This window comes from Paramisgurnus dabryanus, chromosome 5, assembly GCF_030506205.2.
Source record: "Paramisgurnus dabryanus chromosome 5, PD_genome_1.1, whole genome shotgun sequence".
Classification (NCBI taxonomy): domain Eukaryota; kingdom Metazoa; phylum Chordata; class Actinopteri; order Cypriniformes; family Cobitidae; genus Paramisgurnus; species Paramisgurnus dabryanus.
In genome coordinates, this window is record NC_133341.1 from 51,039,406 (window position 1) to 51,066,357 (window position 26,952).

A 26,952-nucleotide genomic window follows, 5' to 3' on the forward strand; every position below is an offset into this window, starting at 1 on the left:
TAGCATGGAGGCTACAGAACTTGTTTAAAATAAAGGAGAAATAGACGCATTATATGGAGATACTTTGATTTTAGTCATTGGACGAACAGCAGACAGATGTGAATGTGAACCAAAGCTTCTAGGAAAAATGATTAATCTGCTGAATGTATAAGAACGAAGAACGAAAGACTTGCACGTTAGGTCTTCATGTCATGTTATAGAGCGTCAGTGGTCATCAAAGTCCTTCAATGACAAAGCCAGTTATATTAAACGAGAAATAAAATGTTTAACAATAAGCTTTTTGTTAGACTTTAGCAGAGGTGGAAAGTAACGAATTACATTTACTCACGTTACTGTAATTGAGTAGTTTTTTTGTGTACTTTTACTTTTTTGAGTAGTTTTTAAAATCTGTACTTTCACTTTTACTTAAGTATGTTCTGTTTAAAGTATTGTACTTTGCTACATTTTAAATCATGTCCGTTACGGAGTAAATGTTTTTTTTTAAAGCAAGGCGATAAAGACGCACAACGGATGATTGATGGGCGGGGGAACACGCAAAAATAACCATGTAGACAGACGAGACAGGTGCGCTCTAATGCAGACCTGCCTCAGTTCAAATCTTATGAAAGAAACACCTGGTCATATTTTAATGACCACTTTCCACTGACACTAAGCAAGTGTTTCATTCCTATGAAAGGTAGGATTCATGCTCTTGAGTTCGAAATTGCCGACTGGGTTTTTACAGCTCATTTGCATGACGTGTTTTAATACCATGAGCATTATCTTCCGAGATCTAGCAGCTTCGCGTCAAGTCAAACACAACTTCAGAATGTCCTCGAGAATGCGCAGGTCATTAGACTTTGCAGAGAGAGAGAGAGAGAGAGAGAGAGAGAGAGAGAGAGAGAGAGAGAGAGAGAGAGAGAGAGAGAGAGAGCGTGAAAGGAGTATAAAGGTCTGACATCAGGTACCCAGGTCAGGGAAGCTAGAAGACAATAAACGTGTCAAAAGTATATAGCCATGGCAGTCATCTCATTATAAGCTCATTTAAACTATATATAGTTTAATAAAATGATGTATGTTACCAGCAATACATCAATTACAACCTTACTATTGTTTGTACCTTATAGTGATTGTATTTACTAGCTGCTGACCACCTTCAAAAGTGCATAACTTGCATGTAAAAATCATTAAACAATTCCATAAATGTTTCTTAGTTTAAAAAAAGCTTTTTATTTTATAATTTTTTCGTTATTGCACTTTATTTGTAAAGATGTTCCTACAATTTAAAAACAACTAGTTTGAGATTTATAATCCTTTGTCGTTTTTGAACTATACTAGAATTGTCTACCTCTCCACACTGTAAAAAAGCAAAGTTAAAATGATTTACTTTTTACTTGAGGAGATTTTTAGATCAGTAACTTTAATAATATTTTACTTAAGTAAAAGTAAAGTAACTTTACTTTTACTTGAGTACAATACTTTATTACTCTTTCCACCTCTGGACTTCAGTTTTTTTTCTTTGTCAATCTTGGCACAATGTTTATCTCTGTTTCTCTCTCTGCTCATGCACGCATGTGTGTGTGGTGACTGCTCAACATACACTGCTGTTGCAAATTTCTTAAGGCATAATGATAAATAGGTTATTTGCATTTTTCATGGTAAAAGAATATCAGGCTTCTGTAAAGTTAATGCAAAGGTTAGTTTGGGTCAAGTTGTTTAAGGAATGAAAATGAGGCAATTTTTTACAGTAAATTATTATTATTAATGTAATCAGGGATTTTTTTTAATGTTAAATGTAGTCGAAGCACTTTGTTCCTGTATGCAATGCCTTCACTGAGTTCTTTTATTTTTGTCTATAAAAAATTTTAGTCCAATGTAGATAAAGATAAATCATTAACCATACAATATCTATACATTAATATCCAAAAGTAATTTTGTCCAATATTTGTAATTTATGATGTGATAACATGCAAATATTTAATAATTTGTGTGTTTTTTCTAATTTTGTGCAATATATTTATATGCAGCAGTGTCTCCCAAGTAAACCATGCATTTTTATTATGCAACATTTTATAACAGTATAAAATTCATAACTTAAGCATAATGTTACCTTTAATTTGTCGAGATGGTGAAAAGCTGATGTTACATAATTTGACTGGAGTTCTGTATAAAAAATGTGAGTTTTAAATTATTATGGGCATAACAAGTAAGTAATATTTAAACACAATAATGTGATATGTATTAGTAAAAATGCTTCCACATACCTGTCTTTTTCTGCATTCACAAAAATGTTGTGCTGGCGTGTTTTAAAGATTACTACACGGCTGTTCTTTTCAGCCTCTTGTAATAATCCGGTGAAATACTGTTGATCATCTCTTGATTGGCATATTTCAGAGATGTTGTGCAGATAACCTTCAACTTCAGACTTAGCTTTTTTTTCCATATTTGAAGGACCTGTTATGAACTTAGAGAGAAAATATATTAATTTTTTTTAAATATGGCGTAACATACATTGTTGTATAAGAAACAAATTATTAAAATATTATTTGATCCAAAAATAGTAACACTGTCTTTATTGCTTAAATTAAGCATAGTTGTATTTTTTCAGATCTACAGAAATGATATATTGTTTGTCTTACTTTGCATTCAGACCGCCACCAGCGAGAGTGTCAAAGTGGCCGGAAGTCATTCATTTTCAATGACAGCCGGCGGCGAGCTCCGGCGCAGCGCGTCACGTACAGAGTAAGCATCGAGGAGAGTTGAAATCAGCTCAACTTTATGGTAATGACATATGACGCGGTTTGGCAGCAACCAATCGGAAGGCAAAAATGTTCACCGGCAACCAATCGGAAGGCGGAAACCTCCGCCTGAGAGGAGTTCAGAGAATGCATTCGAGCATCCAAGCGTCCATTACAACTTTTCTTTAGCGTCGTTGTCAAGGCAGCCAGAGCTTTTATTGACGCTCTTTCCGGTGGTGGTCTGAATGCACAATTAGGCTGTTGTATTAACATACATGACACAGACTTTAATTTAGGTGAATTTAGATTATTGTGTCTTTAAGTTAAATAGGATTCCCTTTTTTGCTTAATTTAGACAAACTTGAGACATAAACAACAAAACAAAACAAAACAAGCATCTTGCAAACAATAAATAACAAGAAGGATTTGAGAGTGGGGTTTGGTGCAAATGAAAAACTGGAGGTCTCCCAAACCCCACCTCCAAATCTTTGTTGTTGTTTATTGGCTGGAACACATGTGTTTTGTTTTGTTGTTGTAAGCTGGACCACTTTGTTTTTGTTGCTATTTGTAGAGCCTGGGTCTACAGAGACTGCGTTTTCTTAGTGTGTTCAGGGGACGAGTAGCTAGTAGATAGTGAGGAGATGTGTTGAGTGTGTATAGGTCTGGAACGGTTGTAATTACCACCGTACCGCTGCCGTGGTGGAGTGCGACTGGTGGTCGGGAAGTGCGCTGTGCGGTGGTGTTCACGTCACAAATTATGAAAAATATAAAGTACAATCTTGCCCAGTGAGATGTCTTGAGGTTCGTGTTAACACAAACAGCCAGCACAGGCGGAGTTAAGCGCTAATTTGCAAGAGAAGGCAACTGATATCAGTGATGATCTGATGGCTTGGGGGTGGAACAATGAGAAAAGATATATTATCCATTTCTCCATCCAAAGACTGTAGCCTCCAGAGGGCACATTTAAAAGCTGCATACGTCATCAAGTCTTATAACATTAACAATTATAAAGTGGACTATTATTCTTTGTTAATCATACATTGTTGTAATATGCTTATTATTTGCAAATATCTGAAAATAATAAACTAGGCTTGATGACATATACAGCCGCGACCTTCGGAGGCTGCAGCCTTCAGATTGAGAAACGTCTGTTCTCTCTTGGTCATGGAAAAGTATCAATCTGTGCTACCAGTACACCTTCAGAATGCGTTTTTAGTAGAGATTAGGGGTGGGAATCGCTTGGACCCTCATGAATCGATTCAGAATCGATTCTTAGGGTCCCAATTCGATTCAGAATCGATTCTTGACGTACTAATTTGCATATATGTGACGTCATTACGTCGCATTTGCTTTCAAAGCCAGGTTAATGTTTGCGCTTTTGCTAGTCTCTGAACTGTCATATACTGTACTTTAATGCAACTAGGGATAAATAATGTCATTCTTATATACATACATGTGTTGTTTCTGTTGTAAGACATTAAAACCAGTAAAAATATTAATTTAACGTGACATATTAATTCTATATGTTAACCGGCATTAACTTCCATGAACGTTAAGCGTCTAATCATCATTATTATGAGCCATTCTACCGAATTGGTGCAAATTGACACTTCAAAACTTCTTGAAAAAAGTGTGTTTTTTCCTGAAAGCTTTGTAGCCATAAACATAGTAGAACATCTAAGGAACACTAATCTACTGATTGGACACTTTAGTTTCTTAGCATGTTTTTATACAGTTTCGAAATGTTTTCTCTCTCCCAAAATGTGTCACTACCGAAACACAACAACATTTGATATAAAAAATAGGTTTTTAATAGCCTATTCTGATTTTCTGTACATTAACCTTCTAAATATATTTTTTATTTTTTTTAAAGACAGTTTCATGGTTATATTGATTGGAAATATAATTTTAACAAAACTATAAGAGTGGTTTATCAAATGAAATGCATTTTGAAAGCAATATTTCTCTGTAATTGCCATACATGCACTGATACAGATTTGAAATTCAAGGATTCATTAGTTTAAATTTTTATCTAACTAAATAAAATTATGTCATCTTTTCTGATAACAAAACCTATTTTATTTTTCTGTCAGTAATGTTTCGGTAGTGACATCCATATTGGATTGTCCATATTTTGTGTAAAAAAAGTCATTAGTTAGTCAAAAATGATTGGCATTATGAAGTCAAAACATACAGCACAAAAAATATCTAAAGCAACACCATATAAAAGCACTTTGCACTGACATTACGCTGAAGAGATGGCGGATAGTTCAGACCTTAAAGGGATGCAAGATAGCCGATTTTTGCGAGTTTTATGTGTATCGTGTATATTTTATGTGTTTATGTGTATATTGGCCAATATGTGGCTGCTGTTTTCACCGACATTATCACTGGCATTATTTACAGACAGAGTGCTGGAAGCCACAAGCGATTGCAGGTCATGTGACTTAAAACAAACAACCTTTCCGTGACAACATTGAAAGCTCAGCCTAACAGCTGATCATAACTGGACAAAGCGGGTTTTTATTTCTATATAATTTTTTTAATTATATATATTTGTAGTAGTAAAGTGCTAGAAATCAATATCCTTTGCTGATAGTTTCTCATCATTGTGGAGAGTGCAGTTCATGGTTCCGTAGAACCATCACCTGTTTTTACTATTTGTTAAATATAGTTTTTTTAAGTTCAATAAATGTTACTTTTTTAAATTGAGACATTTATAATGTAAACTGAGTAAGCAAAAGCAGTATCGGCTCCAAGTATCGGCTCAAGAAAATCGGCAGCCTGTATCGGTATCGGCATTGGCACAAAAAAATCCATATGGGTTGATCCCTAAAAAGAACTATAAAAACAGAACTGTCTTTTAACCATCTTCCTGGGTTTGTCCTTTCTTTTCCTCCATTCTTTTCTGACATTTCTTTGCTCCCTGTCAGATAATTTTTTGATACTTTTCAGCATCCCTTCTTCCCTGCGTTTCTGATTTTGTTATCTTTCCTTTTTTTAAGTATTCTTGGTACCTTTCTGGGTCCTCCCTCAATCTTTGTATGTATTTTCTCAGTCTGTCCGCTCTACTTTCATCTTTCTGTCTATGCATATTGGCAATTCCTCTCTCTCTGTAGCTATCTCTACAAATTAACCAAAGATATTTACATTTACATTATTAGTGTGAGCCTCTCCTGTCTACACTTAACAATGACATGTCAATTTACTATGATACTGATAAGTGCTATCTGTTATATCAATTATATAAAGCAATCAGTCAAAGTCCCGCTAAATTAGCGCAGAAAGTTTTCCTAGAGACCAGAGGTAGAATCATATAGCCTTCATTTATCTTAGTTTGTAGTCCTAGTCAAATCACATACAACATTACAGAAATATGACTGACAAATTATTTGCACTGAAAAAGAATATATGTGCACTTGAAAGTTTCTATTTATTTATTAAAATAAAGAAATAAGTGTCATTTTGTCACTACCGAAACAATCACGTCACAACCGAAAAGTCAACACATGTTTCGGTAGTGACTGTTTCGGTAGTGACAATTTAAGATAACTTTCATCCTACTGCTAAGATGCTAATTAGTACGTAGTTAGCCAGCACAGTTCTCGACATTGAAACATGATTAAAACCTAAATGACCAGTAGAAAAATTTTTAAAAAATTAATTAATCATTGAAAATGTGTGATCGGTAGTGACATTCATAAATGTCACACACTGATTTCCAAACTTTTGATCACATTTACTTCAAAACCATGGGACTGATCTCATCGCCATGCCACCACGAGGGAGCGAGGCACAGACAAATTTTCTGGTTCAAAATTGAGGGGAGTGGCTTAAAGCAGTATTATATTATTGACCAAACTATGCAATGTTTCGGTAGTGACGTGAAAATGCGGGACAGTGTTTTTTTACATGATTATTCATGTTTTTTACTGAAAATATCCAATAGATATATTTTTGGTTTTAATTTACAAAAGTATTCAAAATGATACTTCTTTAAAAAATTATAAAAAAGTATAAAAAAATTATTTCATATTTTTTTTTCTATGGTGAAATTCAGACCTTGGGGTTTGGGACAACCACCTCTCAATTGAAAGCACCATATAAATGATGATATTTTATATATAAAGCCTGCAGCTACCTCAAATATTACTTTGGGTTTTGATTGCTATTTGCTTATATTTTTTTATTATCAAAAATTTTCCTACGTTAATGCTTTTTAAATTAGTTTTTTGGTTCCGGGACAGCAATTTGCACGAATTCGGTAGAATGGCCCTTATACACAGTGATTGGCAGTATTACTGTATTTATATAATGCAGCGCACCCAGCGACTGAATAACAAACTATGTGCATATTTTTACAGAAGTATATTCATGTTATATCTAAACAGTCTGCGGATGGTTTAGGGCAGGGGTGTACAATACGTCGATCGCAAAGGCAATGCCGGTAGATCGCACAACTGCTGCTCCACGCGCAAAATTGTCATTATGGTCTTTTGGAGTAATTGTGAAACATGCAGGTCTTTTTGAGTTGCTGCGCCTTTCTTCTCAAATGTGTTTTGCCAGGCCACTGCAGCTCAGTCGTCTTTAACTTCCAAAATTCACATGGATGCGCATTCTTGCCTCACGCAGTTCCTGATTCACACGCACGGTGTGTGTGAGCGAGCAAACGAGAGGGAGAGAGAGGCAGCGTAGCGCTGATTTGTATGCTTCTAATACTGTTAGTTTCACTAAACCGCATCTCTGCTTTTTTAAGGAGTACTCGACATGTACTCAAGGATTTTTTTTAAAACTCCTCAAAAAGAATAGAGTAATGGTGACAGCCCTAAATTCAATGTAGAGATATATGCAGTATAGTCCTACAAGCATTTAAAGTGTTCTTTCTCTTCTGCTCTTGTAAGCTCGGCTATGCGCTCTTGCAAGCTCGGCTATGCGCTCTTGCGAGCTCGGCTATGCGCTCTTGCAGGGCGCGCTCTCTTAAGTTGTCCGTGTGCATCACCGCTCCCCCAGTTGAGTTCCGCCTTTTGGTTCTGATAACGTGACGTTATTTTGTAAACTAACATTTAAGAATCGATTCTTGACATTTGTGAATCGATTCAGAATCGGCCCACGTCCGAATCGCGATTCATCTAAGAATCGATTTTTTTGCCCACCCCTAGTAGGGATGCTCCGACTGATCGGCCGCCAATGGGTATTGGCCGATAATGGCATTAAATGACTTGATCGGTACTCGCTAAATCTGCCGATCTCAATTAAAGAAATTTTTTACGTAGCGTGAGCATTTTTACAACCTGTTGCTCATGTGCGATGTGCAGATCTGTATGTCTTGCTCTGCCTTTACAGAGATATGCGTATTTTCTATGAGGATGCTCTTTGGTCAACAGCACGAGGCATCTTCACATCCCCATCAAACAGTATACAACACATATCTATCACTGACAATTGCATCCTCATGCCAAAAGTTTATTATTTGCATGCGTTTTAAAGTTTTGAGCGTTTAAACTTTTATTTTCCTCACAGCTGTTTGTCTGAGTTGAGCCGCCGCCCACACACAGCAGCCTGTCATCAGTGCACGTGAACAAAGCGATCTCTCTCTCACGTCTTAAAGCTGCAGTAACCTAGTTCAACTCTCAATAAAATCACTCTCTGCTCTTGACTAAAGAACTTTTATACTTCATACGAATGCATGTATATTTAATTAATACAGTAAAGACTGTGAAGTGTTTTATTTTCAGTACTTTTAGGAGACAAGCCTTTTTAAAGCCATGTTAAATTTCTCTTTGCAGTATAAATATTTGTTGTGCTTATTTATTTGAGTCTCTATTAAAACAATAATATACCTAATTTACGCAAGTAATATAACAAAGGCAACATGCGTGGTAATATTTTATCTAGAAAAAATATAACAGTTACAGTCATCAAAGAGCTTGCATATCAGCTTAAAAAAAAAATGGATATCGGCAGATCATGAAGATTACAAATCGGTGATTGGTATCGGCTGCAAAAATCCTGATCGGAGCATCCCTAGTTTTTAGCGCAGCTGGAAATATTATAACCGCAAAAAAGGTTTCTCACTTGTTCTTTCATGAGTGGAAGTGCTACAATAAACACGCAGAAATGTGCCGATCTCCTGTGTGCTCCAGGGCTTGGCTCAAGCAGCCACCGAAATTGTCAAGCACATACGCACAGTTGCTTCGCGTGACAGTGCCGCTTTCCTCCTCTTTAAAGTGTGTGGACGTTTTTAGAGCGTCTTTCTTTGCTAAGTAACCTAAGCATTGCTTCACATTGTGGCAAGCAGCCACACGCGGAGAAAGAATTTTTAAAATACTGGTTTCAAAATATATGTATTCATTATGTGTAAGACCTATATGCATTAATGTGCATGTGCGCATGCCCCCCCACACACAGACACAATAAATCTATAACCACCGCACCACCGGGGTGAATTTGTGCATGACCACCGCGGTGGTAAAAAACTGCCACTATCACAGCCCTAAGGTGTTTATGTAACAAAAAATTGTTTATGGCCTAAAATGCTTCAGTTTAGTATTGTATTGGAGTTGATATGTCAATGAGATTTGAATGTGCAGTTCTTTCGATGTTTGTGGGTATTGTTTGATACTAAATTGTTGAAAGTAGACTATTTGGACAGATACATAGGATCATAGCTCAGTTGCATACTCTTGTAGTCATGTTGATTTCAGTAAGACAAATATTTCAGATTGGTTCAATACAAAGTTTATATTCATAGGTACTTTTAATGGGTCACCATTTCATACTTATTTCGTTGATTCTCAACAGATGTGGAGAATATAGAAATGAAAGTTCTTTAAGGCTTTATTAAAATCTAGTTTGATACACTAGCTTCAGAGACATTTAAGTGCTAATGTAGTACAAATGCAAATCCTACAGAGTGATGTCAGTGATATTCTTATGACTTTTACAGCAGAGTTTAGCTACTTTCTAAATAACTTTAGGTGTTAACATTACTGTGGTGTGCTAAAGAAGATTGATTCTGAAGTGGCCAGAATATACAATTGTTCCAATGTGCCCTTTAACTGAGTACAGTATCAGTAGCATCTGTAAAAACAGAAAATTTATCATTTTATCTGCATTTACTGGTTAATATGTTTAATCAGTTTATTAATAGTATTTGTAAACATTTGAAATATGTGGAATTTATAAAATTTTTGCTCATTAATCCTCAAATCGCAAGCGAAGTGAATAGTCGGTCTTGAACAGCACGTGTCATGGATGGTCGTTAACAGCACGTGTCATGAGCTGTGTCCCAATTCAGGGGCTGCGACCTTCTAAGGACGTATTTTAAGACCGATTGCGTCACAGCAGCGCGACTTCAGGCTGGTAAGGCCGTCCCAATTCGAAGGATGCTTAGAATGAAGCCTCAAAATGCGTCCTCATTTCTCCGCGCTGTTAAGGATAGAACGAATGGATCCTTAACAGCCGAGGATATCCCAAGATTCATTGCGCGCCTGCAACGGCAGCTGGATATTCTAAAATAAACAATTAAAACCTTCATTAAATAAAAGTGTGTATTTATCAAAAAAAGTTTGTCACTGTTTTAGTATTATAAGTTATGTTTTGTGTTAATATTATTATTTTTATGATGCATATATTTCTAAGGTTGATTAATTTAATTTAATATACTGTTGAATAGTTTAATCTACATCAACGTGTCATATTTTCTAAACTAAATTAATATTTTTCTGATTTCATATTTATTTTAATAAGTCAGAAACGTTTCCGCTATGTCCTGCTGACAGGCGCAGCAGGTGACGCCAATTATGGGTCGTCCGAAGGTTAGACCGTCTCATTTCAGTTCTCTTCGCGGATTTCTGAGGCTGCCACCTTGAAAGACCGAGTGCTCATATTTAAGGTCGCATGCTTAGAAGGTCGCAGCCCCTGAATTGGGACACAGCTATGGATTCGTTTACGGCACGTGTCAAGGATGGTCGTGAACAGTATGTGTCTCATGAACTGCAATCAAAGCAGTAATTAATTTAATAATTATGTTAAACGTTACAATTACCCTAGATAGACGGTCGATATAGTTATTTGATATATGGTAATGAAATGGACGTGTTCTTTCATAAGTGGTCGAGAATGACTTTTAATAAAGTAACAATCTAACAACGTCTTTTCAACGTAATTTAAAATTGATTAAATATTTTGCTTGTATTGTCAATTTAGCCCTATTATACCTTTATGACCATTAAGACTCATGTCGCAATAACACAGACTATATTCATCACCCAAATCATCTGGAGTATAATAAAAGAAGCCTTGTAACAAAAAATATAGACAGAAACCTATGAATCAATGTCAAATAAAATGATCTAATGTCAAAAATATGACAGTTGATCATAAATAATTCACCGATTACTTAGATTATAAAACAATTAAGCTACTTACCTTTAATAACGAAATGCACCGTCGTGAAACACGAGAAAGATGTTACATAGAACTGCAAGAAGAATGCATTACAGCTCCCCCAGTGGAATGGAGTTTACAAATTTATTACGTTGATGAAAAATATCAATAAAAAAGTTATTTTAAAACTTTACACATTAATACACCGACAAAACTAATTGTACTAATAATAAAAAAAAATACTGATATAAGAAACAAATTATTTTTATTTAAAAAAATGAGTGATTTAAATTTTTATGTGTTTTAAAATTGATTAGATTTTTTAAACTTAAAACATTGTAAAACTGCTATGTAATCCGGTGTGCTGATATTTGTAAAAAAAAAAAATTAAGATGTTGTATTACATATTATGACAAGATTATTTGCATCCTGAAACGTAATTAATATATGTTTGTAAAATGTATAAATAATTTGATTTATAGTTAACTTTAGAAGTGCATCAAGTGTTCATCAAAGTTGTCCCAAGGTAAAAATGGGTATTGGGTGTGGTGTTGTAGACAACTTTGAGGAGAGGTTATGATACACTTTAAATTCTGACTATTGTATAAAAAAAAAAATATTGATGTTTCTTACTTTTCAGAAAATTAATCATATATTTTAGCAGGTAACAAACCTATAAAGTGGTTACTATAGTTAAACAATGCTGTTACACAAAATAACCATAATTTTGCTGCAAAGATATTATGAAAACATGTTTGGAGCAGTAAAAAATTGTCAATGTTAATTAATGTAACATTGTTTATTTCTGCAAAGGTTATTTCTGCATTTAATTATGGGGAAATTAAATATAAAATAATTAATAAGTAGGCCAACTTATTTTTTATTGAGCTGGTATGCGTGTTTTGCAGTTATGCTATTTTAATAGTGTATTATAAGGCAATATCATGTTGACAAGGTTTTTTATTTGCAGGCGTGTTAAAATGATCTCAGCAAATAATTCATAAGCTAACAGGCTAAAATATACTGTTTTAAGGTCCGTGTACCTTCGGATAATTCGTTTATTCGTTTATTTTTTTTAAATGGAAAAATGAATAAGGTTAAACAGTTCATTTATCACATATTCCACTCTACTCATAACATAAAACACTAGTTTTAGAGCTGTTTTGGGGTTTGTTTTTGTCATAATTTGTTCAAATGTATCAAATAAATATACAATAAAACCAATATGAATAATCAAACATTTTATGATCAACGTTCGTTTTGGTCCACCGGAAGTTCTCCTCTTCTGAGCGCTTTCTAAAAAGTAGTATTATAAATATTAACATTAAATAGCATCAAGGGGAACACTATCGCAGTACATAATTTTAGGGAGCGAAGGACACAAAAACATACCATAATGATAATATACTATATAATAGGCAATTAATATAATAATAAATAATACACAGACTTGAAGACAATTTTATAGGAGTTAAGTTGAACAGCATCTTCATAGTAGCTTACCTTATTATTATCATTATTATTATCATTATTATTTTCTGTTTAATTTGTTTTACTAATTAATACAATATATTTAGTTAAATTATTTATTTTTTTACAGTCAGTAAGAAACTCAATTCGAAAGCTTCAGCCTCCGGTGGTCATATTTCTAGGCTGCATACGTCATCAACAATGTCTTATTTCAGAATATTAACATTTCTAAAGTTGACTATTATTCTTAGTTAATCGTAAATTGTTGTAATGTGCGTATGATTTGCGAATGTAATGTTCAGTTAACTGAAATAAACCAGGCTTGATGACGTATGCAGCCAGCATATGCGAACAGTCTGCAGCTTTTTGTTTGAGAAACGGCCAAAATGTTTAATGTTTTTTAAAAATGTGCAATTTGTGTAGCAACGGTTCCATTTGGTCAATATGTGTTGATTTTCCAAACCGCGTTTTAAAAACGTCACGTAACAATTTTATCATGGGTCATTTTTATCAGCAATAATAGTATGGCAGGCTATAGCATCATGAAGCACCAGTAGGTGTCAGTGTAAGCAAGTACTACTGCGGGCAGAGTTTTTTAGAAACTATACAGAGTTTTCTACTAACTGTAAGAAATAAATGATCAAAATATTATGTAATAATAAGTATAAATCTAAATTAAAAGAATACTAATAATAATAATAATAATTATTATTATTATTATTAAACTATCATGATATATACAGTATGAAGAAGCACATGGGCTGTTCTACAACTTAACTCCTATAAAGTTGTCTTCAAGCCTGTGTATTATGTATTATTACAGTAAATGCCTATTATGTAGTATAATATTATTATAGTATATTTTTTGTGTCCTTCGCTATCTAAACTGATATACTGCGACATAGTGTTATCCTTAAGATGCTATTTAATGTTAATATCTATCATGCTATTCACAAGCGCTCAAAACAAGAGAACTTCCGGTGGACCGAAACGACCTTTGATCATAAAATGCTTGATGTTTCGTTTTGGTTTTAATGTATATTTATTCGATCCATTAGATCAAATTCTGACAAAAACAAACCCAAAACTACTGTTTTATGCTTACGAGTAGAGTGGAATATGTGAGTCGTTTTTCCGTTCTGAAGACAGAAACGAATAAACCAATTATCCGAAGGTACACGGACCTTTTAAGAAAATGTCAAATATTTATTATATAAAATTTATAATTAATATTTTATAGAATATGTTGTTTATCTTGTTATCTGGCACTTTTATTCTTGAGAAGTTTCTGAAAAATGACAGTTTCAAACAAAATTGTGTGCATGTCTTAAATCTATGGTTTATAGTTATAATCAGTGCTGGGCAAGCTACTTGGAAAATGTAGTGAGCTAAGCTACCAGTTACTTCACATTAAATGAAGCTTCACTACACTGAAGCTACCCCCCTGGGAAATGTAGTAAGCTAAGTTACATCAATAGTAGCTTGCTACATCCAAGCTACTTTTTTATTTTTAACCAGTTTTATTATGTAATTATTTATTCAGTTTCAAGTTATCATTTTGGTAATTATAGGCAATACAAGCATAATGTAGGCCTAGGTATTTCCCATTTTGGGGCTGTTTGCTGGACTTATCCTACTCCCAGAATAAAATGCATGTTTGAGCTGCCTTTATTCAAAAATACCTGGCCCTGACATATTTTAACACAAGGGTCTCTAACGTGGGCCCGCAGGCAGCAGGTAGCTTGCACAGAGTCTGTGAGGTGCCCGCTAAAGCATATTCTATTAATAGTTTCAATTGTAATATTTATTACATGTTTTTATATTAGCTTGGCTTGGTGACATGTGGGTGTCTAAAACTGGAGTGGAATGCACCCTAAGCATTCTTTGATTGGGACGGCCTTGAGTGCGTTCCACTGCAGTTTTAGACCCACACTCGCAAACTTCTCTAAGCACTTCCCCTCGGGGGAATCCCTGTCGCCATTTTGAAGTGCGTTCCACTTTGTCAAGTGGACGAGGGAAGTTTGTATGGACAGACCCTCGCTCCCTCTATTTTGACCGAAGGAGTGAGTCTGCTTCATATTTACACTTCATGCAGCTTCATATCCCACAATGCAACACGATTGTGACATCACTTCAGCAACTCGCGCTTTGCACATGGAGGGGACAGTCTCCACTTTCCATGTGATCAATGGCTTAGGGCGATCTATTTGAACCCTCTTCGGCCCTGTCCCAAATGGCGCACTTCATGTGGACTTTCGGTCTCGTGGCCTTAAATTGCGCGTTCTCGCTTAGTCTACGAGTTTGTAGGGTGTCCCATTTGTCATTTTTACACTTTGAAGTGTGCTCATCAGTGCCTCCTTTGCCCCCTTGATGCGGTCTTTAGCGAAGCCCGCACTGAAGCAGGCTTCGCGCACTTTGGTCCTTGCGAAAGGGCAATCAGACCAATCAGACGACGGAAGGGAGGAGTTCACACTGACGGGCAACTTCTCTACCTATTTCCGGTGTGATGCTCGAGTCTGTCCCAAAATACGACTCCGGTGCACCCACGTGGACTCGCATCAAGGGTCCCTAAAGTCTGGACTACGTGATGTCATCAAAGTGTGGACTCTGAGGAGGACCACAAGTCCGGAGTGTTCCATTTGGGACAGGGCGTTCAAGTGTTTCAGCAGTAGTGGGCACTCGCACAACGTAAGCAATGACGTACATCCGAGTGAACGAGACTGAGGGAAGTTCATAAAAAAACGAACTGGAACGCAGGGCTTATTAGCCTCAAGTTGCGCTGCTGTGACGCAATCGGTCTTAAAATACGTCCTTAGAAGGTCGCAGCCCTTGAATTGGGACACAACTATGTTTGGAATGTGCCACATGGAAGATGGCTGATTAGTTGAATCAGGTGTTTTAAATAAGGACACATCTAAAACTTTTTGGAAAGGGACCTTGAGGACCAAGATTGGGAAGCACTGGTATGTAGGATCAATGTTAAACAGAGTAAAATCTACATGATTTGATTTCATATTTTTTATGATATTCTATGGCAATAAAATCTATGAAGTTGGCATATCAGCAACCTTGGCACACTATATAAGGAATTTTAATGTAAAAAATTATATAAAAAAAAAAACAATTGGAATGTAGTCTTACAGATATCGCTATGTTTCTGCTTTTCGGTTACTCCCACAGCAGGGTTGGGATCCCACAGCTGAAATTTTTGATTTAGGTGCTTTCTTAGTAGCCATAATATACCTGCCTGTGAAGCCATTTTTATGTAACACAATAATGGCTCCATGCGTCTCTTTGCAGGTCACATGGTTAACAATTGAAGAACATTTCAGGCATCATCCTCCTTTTAACATGTCAAATCTGCCATTCTAACCCAATCAGCCTGACATAATAAACTGCACTTTTGTGGTTGTCAACATTCTCATGTGAGTTATCAAGAAAGTTACTGAAATGATCTCAACAGGTCCTTTAATGACAGCAATGAAATGCAGTGGAAAGGTTTTTTTGGATTAAGTTAATGTTCATGACAAAGAAGGATTATGCAATCGATCTCTTTTCATAACATTCTGGAGTATTTGCAAATTGTTATTATAAAACCTTAAGCAGCAACTTTTCCTATTTCCAATTTTTATGTAATTCTCAAAACTTTAGGCCATGACTTTAGGACATGTGCTGAGAGGTATGTAAGGGGTTTAAAGATGTGTGGTGTACATAAGAATAAGGTAAAAAAAAGTAACAAAATATTGCTCTATATCAGTAGTAATTAATTGCCTATATATGGCATAGGGGTCAGCTTTACTCCTAATATGCAAGTTTTTCTGGGTTGTCGCTTGTAAATCTTTTTATTTTTACTAAATTTGGATTATAGCATAATATTTTTTTTCTAATCCAAATAAAGAATTTAAATGTGCGTCATAAATAATTGTACATTTTTTCTTCAACATATTATAATATGTTACTTTTCTGCAACTATCTGTTTCTGCATCTTTATCATATTTATAGCCTATAATGTGTAATTTGTAAAAATGACTTATATGTTACATAAAAAATATTGATTGTGAACATCTGGGGCCGGATTCACGAAAACATTCTTAAGACAAAGAATAAGAAAGTTCTTAAGATAAATAAAGTGCAATTCTCAAACATTTCTTAAGAAGTTCTCAATTTTTTTCTTAAGAATATCTTAAGTTTGTGTCTTAAGAACAAAATGACAAGCTTTTATATGTATTAAGGTACTCTGCTAATGAGGTAACAATACACTTATCCATTAATCTTTTGACTACCTTGCGATCATTAACGCGATACAAACGATGCATTAAGAGTACTACAGGATGTTATTCGCTGTTGTAACAGAGGCCAGCTACTATTAAGGCGATGTGGTGCGTAAATATAATTCCATAATGTCCCAATCGGTCCGTCATGCGTGTTGAGCGCTTTGTGTGCGTGCTTCACTCTCCGTGCCCACGGCTTCGTCTCCCGCGACACGGGCTTACAAAAATGATTCATTGGATCAACTCAATTAAATTGTGGGCAGGATTTCCATCCAATATGAATGTGTACCCCTAACTCATAAAAAACTGCTTCATACAATTAAAATATAGTGAGTTTGACCAACTCAATTTAAAGTAGATGGCAGAACTCAATTTAGTTTGGTTGGATTGACTCAATTTAGTTTGGTTGGATTGACTCAATTTAGTGTGGTTGGATTGACTCAATTTAGTGTGGCTAGAGTGTGCTTAAATGCATACATTTAAGTAAAGTGATTTAAGCACTTCAAACTCAGGTTAAAACATTTACTTGTAATATACATTTTAAGGTAATTTGTGATCTCTGTAAAAACAAGACAAATTGATTGCAACCCTTAAAAACTTTTTTTAATCCATATGTTAAAGTCCAAGTCAAAAATGAACTCAACTGTAACATTTCAGTTCAAATAAATGCATAAAGTTTAACTTTTTCCAAAATAGTAAAAACATTCAAATACTTTAGTACCCTAAAAAGTAAAAAATACTCACTGTAAATATAAAATCTAACTTTACAAGGTTGTGGCCTTGAACTTTTTTAAATTACCTGTCTAGATGTCAAAGTCAAAAATTAACTTAACTGTAACATACAGTTCATATAAATGCATACATTTACATTTTTTCCAAAAAGGTAAAAACATTTAAACACTTTAGTACCCTAAAAAGTACAAAATACTCACTGTAAATATAAAATCTACTTTACCAGATTGTGGCCTTGAACCTTTTTTAAACCTGTCTATTCCTGGTTAAAGTGAACTTGACTGTAAATAAAACAAATGTAACTTTTTACTTCACTTTCAAATATTCAAATACTTTTTTGTACTATGCACAGTACAAAATATCAGTTGCTGTTGTGTTTTTGTGCATGTCAATATGTAAAGTACAATACAATACATTACAGAAACAAAAATCAAATGCATATAACAGGAGATAAAACATCAATGTCCCAATGTGGTGATTATGCATGTTTATCTGTAGCCTGACTACGTCAGACTTTGTACTTCCGCTAAATTTCATTACGCTTCTGTACTCAGTCTGAGATACCTCCCATTCAAACCGTTTTCCTCAGGTCTCAAAACAACCGGCGAATCAATGAACAGAGGGCGGGCTGAGAGCCGTGACGTAGACGCTAAGCGCCGAATGTACGGTTGTAGTTTGTAGTGGACATGGAGGCACAGAAAGCTATTTGCTCTGTTGTGGAGAACCGGCACTTGCCAACTTAATCCCTGTTGTATTTGATATCCCGCCTGTATTCACTAAAATACCCCACCTCAATATAATTCAGCAATTCATCATCCGCATCACTCTACAAATGTACATTCAGATAAACCAAACCAACACTGCAAAATGATTGACTTTATCTCACCTCTCAATTGAGTGCGTTGTTAGGTATTTAGTAACCTTGGGCGGTGTCCGGGCCGGGCTCAGCTGGATCCGGCTCTAGGGCGCTGGTCTATGATTTGTCCAAAAGCAAACTATCTCGTTTCAATAAATAAACTCACTCAGAGACTTATTTAAAAGAAAGTTTACGAATCGCCATAGACAGATGGCTTCGGTTTAATGAACAAAGTTTTTCAGAACAAACAATATCAGCTACAGAAATAAAATACGAGTAGTCTTCACCACGAGGAACGGCCCAGATCTAACTGTGCCTCCCACATTTATAGTGCTCAAACCCCCGATGATGACACCAGGGGACTTTCAGCCTCTTTCCTTATCTGGACACAAATCCGTTGACTTCTTCTTTTAATCATGCACAGACTTCCTTTCTTAAGCAAGTAAAACGTTCGTAACATGAAGCAACCCAAAAACATACTATCACATAAAAAGAAAAATCAACTTAATTCCTTTTAGAACAGATTTGTTACCTTTTCTCTTTAACAAGGAAAACATATACTTATATCTATGGCCACCCTATAGAATAGGTGGCCTTCATTTCTCGATAGATTAATAAAGAAAGAAAAATCACAAGTTGCTCAGGCACGGTGTTACAAAACCACCTGGTACCTCTTTCTGCATGCACGCGAGTCCTGCGTGACACAGGTTACAAAACACATCAAAAATCACACATATAGTTGGACGGCGCTGAATCCTTAAATTATTAAAGATTCAACCTCGTCCATCATATTTCTTAAATTTGTCCTTTCATCGGATTCGGTTGCGGCCCTTTCCATTTCCCGTATTAATTTTATTAACATCTTATTTGTCCGTTCTTGATCCTTAATCATTTCAATCATTACTGTGGTAATTCTGATGAACTCTGCTTTGCTTATGCGAGCGTTTCTTCCGTCTTCTTTTTTGCTCCTCCTTCTTCTCTTTGCCTTTTTCTTTCTGTAAACCTTGATTAATTAAATCATTGGGATTAACTTTAATTCACTGAGGCGTGTATATTGCATTTCATCTCTTTGGCCATCTGGCCCATCTGACACAACCTTTTTGACCCAACACTTGTGCTTCCACTTCCTCTTTTCCCAACTTGTGGTCGCACGCTATCTCTTGCAAAAATCGTGAAACTTTGGTTGAATAGTAGATTGCACCTAATATCTCTGGGTCATATGGCACATCTGACACAACACCCTCTCTTGCAATCATACTATCAACTCCTTCAGTTATATTTCAATTTATACTTTTACAATTTCATCAATGCACACATCAAATACGTTTCACTTGTTCTTTTCCAATATGGCTTCCCGGTACTTCTTTGCTTTTAATTAGCCCCATTGAGCTTTCATTTCTATGATATTCATGAGTTGTGGCAAACTGTGGTTCGATTCATGGCTACAAAGATCTTAATGAGTCTCAGAAAAGCTAACACCTTTTCGATCCCTTCTAGGTGGAGTTTAGGCCAACCGAGAAACCGTCTGAGTGTTTTTCCGACTGGGTTGTCAGCGCCTTCCGATTCCCGCGACCATTTGTCACACATACCCGAACTCTTAATGGTTGCCATTCTCATAATATCTTGTACCTTTAGCCGTTTTTTCTTTTCTTATACTCATTGTTCCAAATTGTATTCTTGTTCCTACACAATTTCATCGTTCTTTGGAAAACAAACGTATTTTCAGTAGTGCATTGTGTTATTCGCTTTGGCTTAACACTAGCAGCTTAATTGGGTATTATTCACTCTTCCCCAACCTCTTATATTGGTCTGTTTTAGTCATATTTAATTTTTCCAAAATTATACATACATATACCTTCATCGATTTAAACATTCATGTTCTTATGACTGATTGTCCCAAAATACATACAAATAAACAAAATGAAAAACCAAAAATTTGTTCACTTCTTGATTAATTATAACAGCCTGGTTTACATTCTTTAGTTTTCTTCTTAAATCGATCCCACCTGCTCATTAATATCAAAATTGCTAATAGAACAATGTTTCCGTTGTTCATTAAAAATCCTAACACGAAAATTTCCATAGTCATAATTCCTATAACGATCCAGAGGCTTGCATATTCTTTGTATCTTGATATCATTACCCCTGTGAGACTTAGTGTCTCAATTATCATTAATGCCACTTCACACCAGTACATTATATCCTCAACCTTGAATATTTTCCATGTTACATCTATAGCAAATTTACACAAACTTGTGGAAATCAAAACCATTTTGCCTCCAGTTCCCAGTATATTGCTCCATCCATCAGACACGATCATTATACTACATACTAATATCGTTTTGCTTATTTTTCCAATAATCAATACTCTTACAATTTGAACAAATCCCAAAAACAAGTGCCAACAGAGGTTTTTTGTAAAAAACTGAATCATCATCCAAGTAATAAAAACCCCAATTTCACTGACCTGTTCGGAATTGATTATTTCAATCCCAGAACCTCCAGCATCAGCCGTGGTCGTATTAGCATCTGTATTATTGGTTTCCCCGATGGATGACATTCTACTCCTTATTACTATTTCTTTTGGACCTCTGTTGGTCTTATCCGGAACAATTGGTTTCTGTTGTTGTCTCTTTTTTTCAATTTTCTTGCTTGTTAATTCTCCCCATTAATTCTTTGTGAGCTTTTCAGTCCGAGTCGGTCTTTTTTATCTCATATCTTTCTGGTTTAGGCACTCCTGCCTTCCATAGCTCCACCCACTCGAACACCTTTTTATCTTAAATTTTTAACAATGGTCTCTCATTGGCGTTCTGTCCCTTCCTGTTTCTATAGCGTTTACGCCCTTTTTCTTGCACATCTATTATCTTTTCTATCAGGCTCAATTCGTCTGCTGGTTCTTCTCTCTTTGAACAAATCCGCCTTCCTGCTTCTCTGCACAGACATTTGATTGTGATAAACAAGAGTACTAGTCCTAGTACTGTTAGGGCCCCATATAGAACGTACCATCCTACATTAATGAAAAAATTTACTAATCCATGCCATATGTCTTTAGTAATGAAATTTCCAACCGCTATGGCAGCTTTTTTGACATGCTTTACCCCATGCTCGAGGAACTTCACAGGTTCATTATACCATCTGGGCCCCCCTTCATTGTCTCCTTTTAGTTCAATACTTGTATTACAAGTTATATTTCTCATCCATCCTAGGCCCAAATAGTAAGTTTCATCTTTTCCCATACACCAATTTACCTTCCAGTTTTTCCTTTCTATGGTGTCACTTAAATCGTCGATAGCGATCGCATCTAAGTTAGGCACTATTCCTGCTTCTCTCCCATGAGTGAAATTATACCTCACTCTACTGTTATCCCCGATACGCGCTGGTCCGTGGAATAACTTCCATTGTTGGTTCTTATCTATTATTCTCACTACTCCCCCGGGACCGTAAGTCATCTCATACCTATGTGGTAACTTACTCTCCCTGAATGTCCAGGGTAACGGGACTATTCCCTTACTCCAGTAACATAACACTGCAGACATTTGATTAATCGTCACGGAATCTTGCTCTTCCGAACACTCTTTTATCAATTCTCCGCATTCTTTCCCATTCAATCCGTATACTATATCTTCATGAAAAATTAAACTTTGTCTGTACACTCCGTCATTCTCTTGCTGCTGCCTTGAACTTACCCGTTTAATACGCAGCCTCCTTTTTACACTTAATGTTTCCTCTGTTTGATTTCCTGTTAAAGGATCCGTACCATTTACAAGGTCACTACAATCCATTTTTTCTTCATTTTTATCACATAGGTTAGTATACGAAAAATCATTATAATCATTCTTTATGTACCAATATCTCTTTTCATGCCTTTTGCCAATCTGCTCTCTCACGCATTGATCCATTTCCTTAACTTTTCCCTCATAATAGCTTCGAAATTCTGACTCTGTGTTCAAGGTCTCGTTTAATTTCATTTTGATTAGATATATATCCGCGTCCTTTTTATTTTCATCTATTTCCCAGAATCCGACTTTATGGTTAAATTTTACTCTGGGTAAGTCCAGCCTTTCTCTCCATATCCATGGTATTGTTTTGTTCAACTCTAAACTTATTGAGGTAGCAAAGTATCTCTCATACTCTTTATATTCCCACCCGTCGAATCCTAAATATCGATCTCTAGCGGTGGTTAATAATACAAAATCCCCTTCCGGATTTAAAATACTGCTGGACTTAATCCACTTGTCTATATTTCTACGCAAATCTCCTGCGTGTTTTTGTCTTCTTTCATACTCGCTTCTTTTATGTCTTTTAATACCATTTTTATTCTCACACCCTTCTATCTCCCACGGGTTGAACTTCTTACTTGATCTGAATATCCAACAGCCTTCTACTTCTTCGTTCACCCCTATACGGTAAGTGTTTCCAATGAAGAAATTTTCAGTCTTATTTTTGTTAGTTTGTTGGATACAACTGTTGCTTTCATAGATCTCAATTTTTTCGCTATGCCAGTGTCTGATTGATACTTTCTTTCTCAATTTCACCCTTGGCTCCTTTATCACATAATACATCACATTATGGTTTTTATCTCTACTTGGGGTGTTAACTTTTAACCACTTCCAGAAATTTGTGCTATTCTTCTCCACTTCTGCTTTTCTCTCTTTAGTTGTAGCCCATACCGTTACATCATAACCTGACACGTTTTCTTTTTCTACGTTTATTTTCGCTAATACTATTTCTCCGGTCATTATTTCCCATTCTAGTTCATAGTTCAATCTCACAGTTGTCAATAACATCATTATTATTCCAAATAAACACCATAAACTTATACTCATCCATTTGGTGCATCGCCTCTGTTTTTTCAGCTTCTGGATTTTTGTTTTGGCTGCCTCTAGCTCTTCCGAGAGGCTTTCCATGGATGCTGATTTCCTCATGTCTGTAATCAGAGGTTAGTCTTAGGCCCTTCTACGAGCCTTGTTTTTCTTTTCAAAAACCCATGCTTTATCATTTTCATCTCAGATTTCTTATCATGTAACTGAACCTCCATTCCCCCGATCCAACTAAAATCAGGATGTGCACATTCTAACACATTCAACTTGATATGCATTATTACTTCAAATTGTGTCTCTGGTTCTTCAGTTATCTGTTCGTCATGATAAGGCATCCCTTTTATGTACTTTTCGTCCACTGGGGACCAGACTTTGTGTTCGCCAGCTTGGTTAGCCTTTGACACCAAAAGTTCAATGAACTTTTCTTTTCGTTCCGACTTCCGCTTCTCTTTTGTCACATTTGACCTTTGTTGATTTCCCCGGAAATCGTTATCATATCTTGGCATGTCTACCCACTGGCCTTCTTGGGCTAACTCTAATGCCAGTGAACCCCAGCTCCTTACCTGCCATTTTTTGTCTCGTTTCACATAAATCCACGCTAGACTTCCCTTATGGCTTAGCTTCGGGTTCACTTCAGGAAAGCATCTCAATATCGGCTCGTGCCACAAATTGAGGTTCCATAACATGCTTTCATACTCAGTTAACGTCAGATCGCTGTCTCGATCCTGACGGTCAATTTCTCGGACCCTGTTCTCCCTCTCTCGGAGGACTTCGTCCCTACCTTCTCTTCTGTCACTTGGAAAAATAGGTATTCTTGCGTCCAAGAATGCCTTTTTCTCATGTTCTCTCATCCCTATGTATGGATGCCTCGAGAACCCGATCAGTATTCCCTCTTGGAATAGGCCTATGGGTTTCATAACTCTTATGCTCTCCCAAACTGATCTAGATGACATTAAGGTTCTATCTTTGCTTTCACACACTGCGCACTGCCACATTTTCCACCGTCCCATGTACAACTACATTTATCACACCCATTTCCAGACACTCTGTATGAGTCTATCCGTACTTTAGGATGATTTGATCTACAACCTCCACATATTAGAACGCCACCAATTTCAATGTGACTTTGTTCTTTCACTAGCCATTCAGCACCCATGTCTTTTTTCTCGAATGGGCTAAGATTGGGCATAGCACGGGCCTCGTTGCATATTATGCAATGATATGGCCGTACTAGAACCCCTACAGGTGTAGTCGGGTCGCCTTTTAGGCCCATCACTCGTTCCAGTTCCGGGCCAAAAGCATTGCTCTCGATCCGTGCTTACCGTGTTCCACCCTGATCAAACCCCTCTTATTACAAATGTCAATGATCTCCTGCATTGTTTACACTTTGATTAGGTCTTTGTTGCTATATATTCCGTTGTTTTCTAACTCGACGGTATTAGATCCTGTTACTGTCTTGACCGTATCTTAGGTGCCTAACCCTTCGCAGAATCTCCCTACCTTCCTCCTCCTAGTGATAATCACTTCATCACCTGGTTGGAACTTCGAGTTGTCTTTTACTTCTTTTTCTCTTGGTTCCACCTTATTGCACCTGTTAAGATTTAAAAGACACTTATCAATGATCGTATCCCATTCGCCTAATCTTTCGTTCTTTTTAAACCATTCTTTCGCTTCGCGGATCGCTCTTTCTGCAATACCATTAGTTTCGGGCCTGTATGCAATACTCTTTCTCAGTATTATTTTATTTTTCTTACAGAATTCCTCGACTAATTTACCGCTTACGTTATGTGCTCCGTCTGCTCTCAGGCTCTGCATTTTTCCTTGCCATTTTATCCACTCTTTTAAACAATTAACCACATTTGTTTCTAATGCTGTGGGCATTGCCCAAATCATTTTCATGCGCGTACAATTGTCTATTGCTAATAAAAAGTAGCAATTCTTGAGTTTTGTTTGTGGACGTAGGGGGCCAGCGAAATCAATGCTTACTTCCTGCCCTTTGTACTCCTTTGGCAACTCACTCTCTGCAGCTGCCTTTGCTGTCATGAACTTCCTGCAAATTTCACATTTGATTTTCACTTCCCTGTATCTCGTCCTCCAATTTGGTACTTTCATACCTCTTAACCTTAATTCCATCTGAATCATATTAAAACTCGGATGGTTCAGGTCATCATGCATTCTTTTGAACAATTCGGTCACTTCGGTTCGTTTTACACTGCCTATAAGCTTGTCTACCTCTCTGTTTCCTGTAGCAGCTTCAGTGTTTTGTTTTGTGTGGCTGACTTGGTGATAACAATGTGTTTTCACCTTTGTTAAGAGCTCTGCAATCTTTCTCCACTGCTCGCCGTGTGCCATTGGCTTACCACGTGCTGTGTGGAAACCATTAACTTTCCACGTCTCTAACTCTTTGTTTATACCGTCTGCCACATATTCTGAATCACATGTCAAAACTATCTCTTCGTGGCCCAATTCGAGGGCTTTTTCTAAAGCTTTCTCGGCTGCCACTACTTCTGCTAACTGAGACGTTCCGGATATTTCACCACTTTGTGATGTTAGTAACTGTCCGTCTCTTTTGACTAAAAATCCCCACTTAATTTTTCCTCCCCTCTCACTCCCGTCTGTGTAATATTTGGGGAGATGTTGATGAGTATCATGGTATTTAGTCATTTTGTCTTTTTTGCTTTGTTTGATCATTCTCCAATCTAACTGATTGTCCCCTAAGATCAAATTCCACTGATCCCACCTATGTGAATGAATCCTTGCCTGGTTCATTACTAGGTTTTTCTTCAATCTTGCTAACTCACCTGCCAGCGAGTAAATGATAATGGGTTGCTCTTTAGCCAGTGCTTTGAGCTGCAGGAGTCGTTTTGAGACTGCTGCTAAAACCCTCTCTGGCCCATTCTCATCATATTTACACATTGCTGGTTCCTGTGTGTGTGTTAAAAATGCAATAGGCACTTTCCCATTGTGGTTGAACAGTGTAATAGTAACTTCCTGTTCTGTCTCTTCAACCTGCACCCTTAGTGCTACATCCTCATCTCTTCTCTCCAGCTGACCACTGTTTAAGGCCATTCTAATCAGTTTTAACCTAGCGGCCTCCATCTGATCTGACCAGTTCCAATCTTTTCCTTTTGTGCCCTGATACAATACTCTGGCTTCTCGAGAATATTTGGGTATCAGCTCTCTAATGTAATTTAGAGTTCCTAACAATGACTGTAGCTGTTTGCGAGATTTTGGGGGACCTGATTTCTCTAGCTCTTCTAACTTTTTCCTTGTGTTAGTTGTCAGAGCCCTTGTGTCTCTTCCTAGCTTAAACCCCAGGAAATCAACTTCCTTCTTTCCTACTTCCATTTTCTTAAGACTAGGTTTCAGGCCTGCCTCTGTCAGCCTGCCTAACGTCATCTCCAACAGCTTCATGTGTTCTTCCTCTGTCTCAGAAGAAATCAATATATCATCAATATACACAATCACCGGAATTCCTTCCAGGATTTCAATCATCATACTTTGGAAAACGTTGCCACTGTTTCGATAACCCTGTGGTAGGCGTTCATATACATATTGTTTACCATTATAAGTAAAAGCAGTTTTCCCTTTACTCTCCTCTGCTAGAGGAACACTCCAATATCCATTGGCTAAATCAATTTTCGATAACCAATTCTTGTCTTTACCAATTTCTCCACTGGCCTCTCCACAGTTAATCA

At 36.5% G+C, this 26,952-nt stretch overlaps 1 protein-coding gene across 1 annotated transcript in view; it reads right to left on the reverse strand.

The window, feature by feature from the left end:
- The window catches only part of LOC135774511 (uncharacterized), a 43,364-nt gene extending 16,615 nt beyond the window's left edge, over positions 1 to 26,749 (reverse strand). The window contains exons 1-4 of the mRNA XM_065284641.2: positions 26,056 to 26,749; positions 25,615 to 25,869; positions 2,244 to 2,433; positions 2,090 to 2,142 (exon numbers count right to left, since the gene is read on the reverse strand). Of these exons, the coding sequence (XP_065140713.1) occupies positions 2,090 to 2,142; positions 2,244 to 2,433; positions 25,615 to 25,869; positions 26,056 to 26,749 (1,192 nt within the window). The remainder of the gene's footprint in view (positions 1 to 2,089; positions 2,143 to 2,243; positions 2,434 to 25,614; positions 25,870 to 26,055) is intronic.
- Between the last annotated feature and the right edge of the window lie 203 nt (positions 26,750 to 26,952).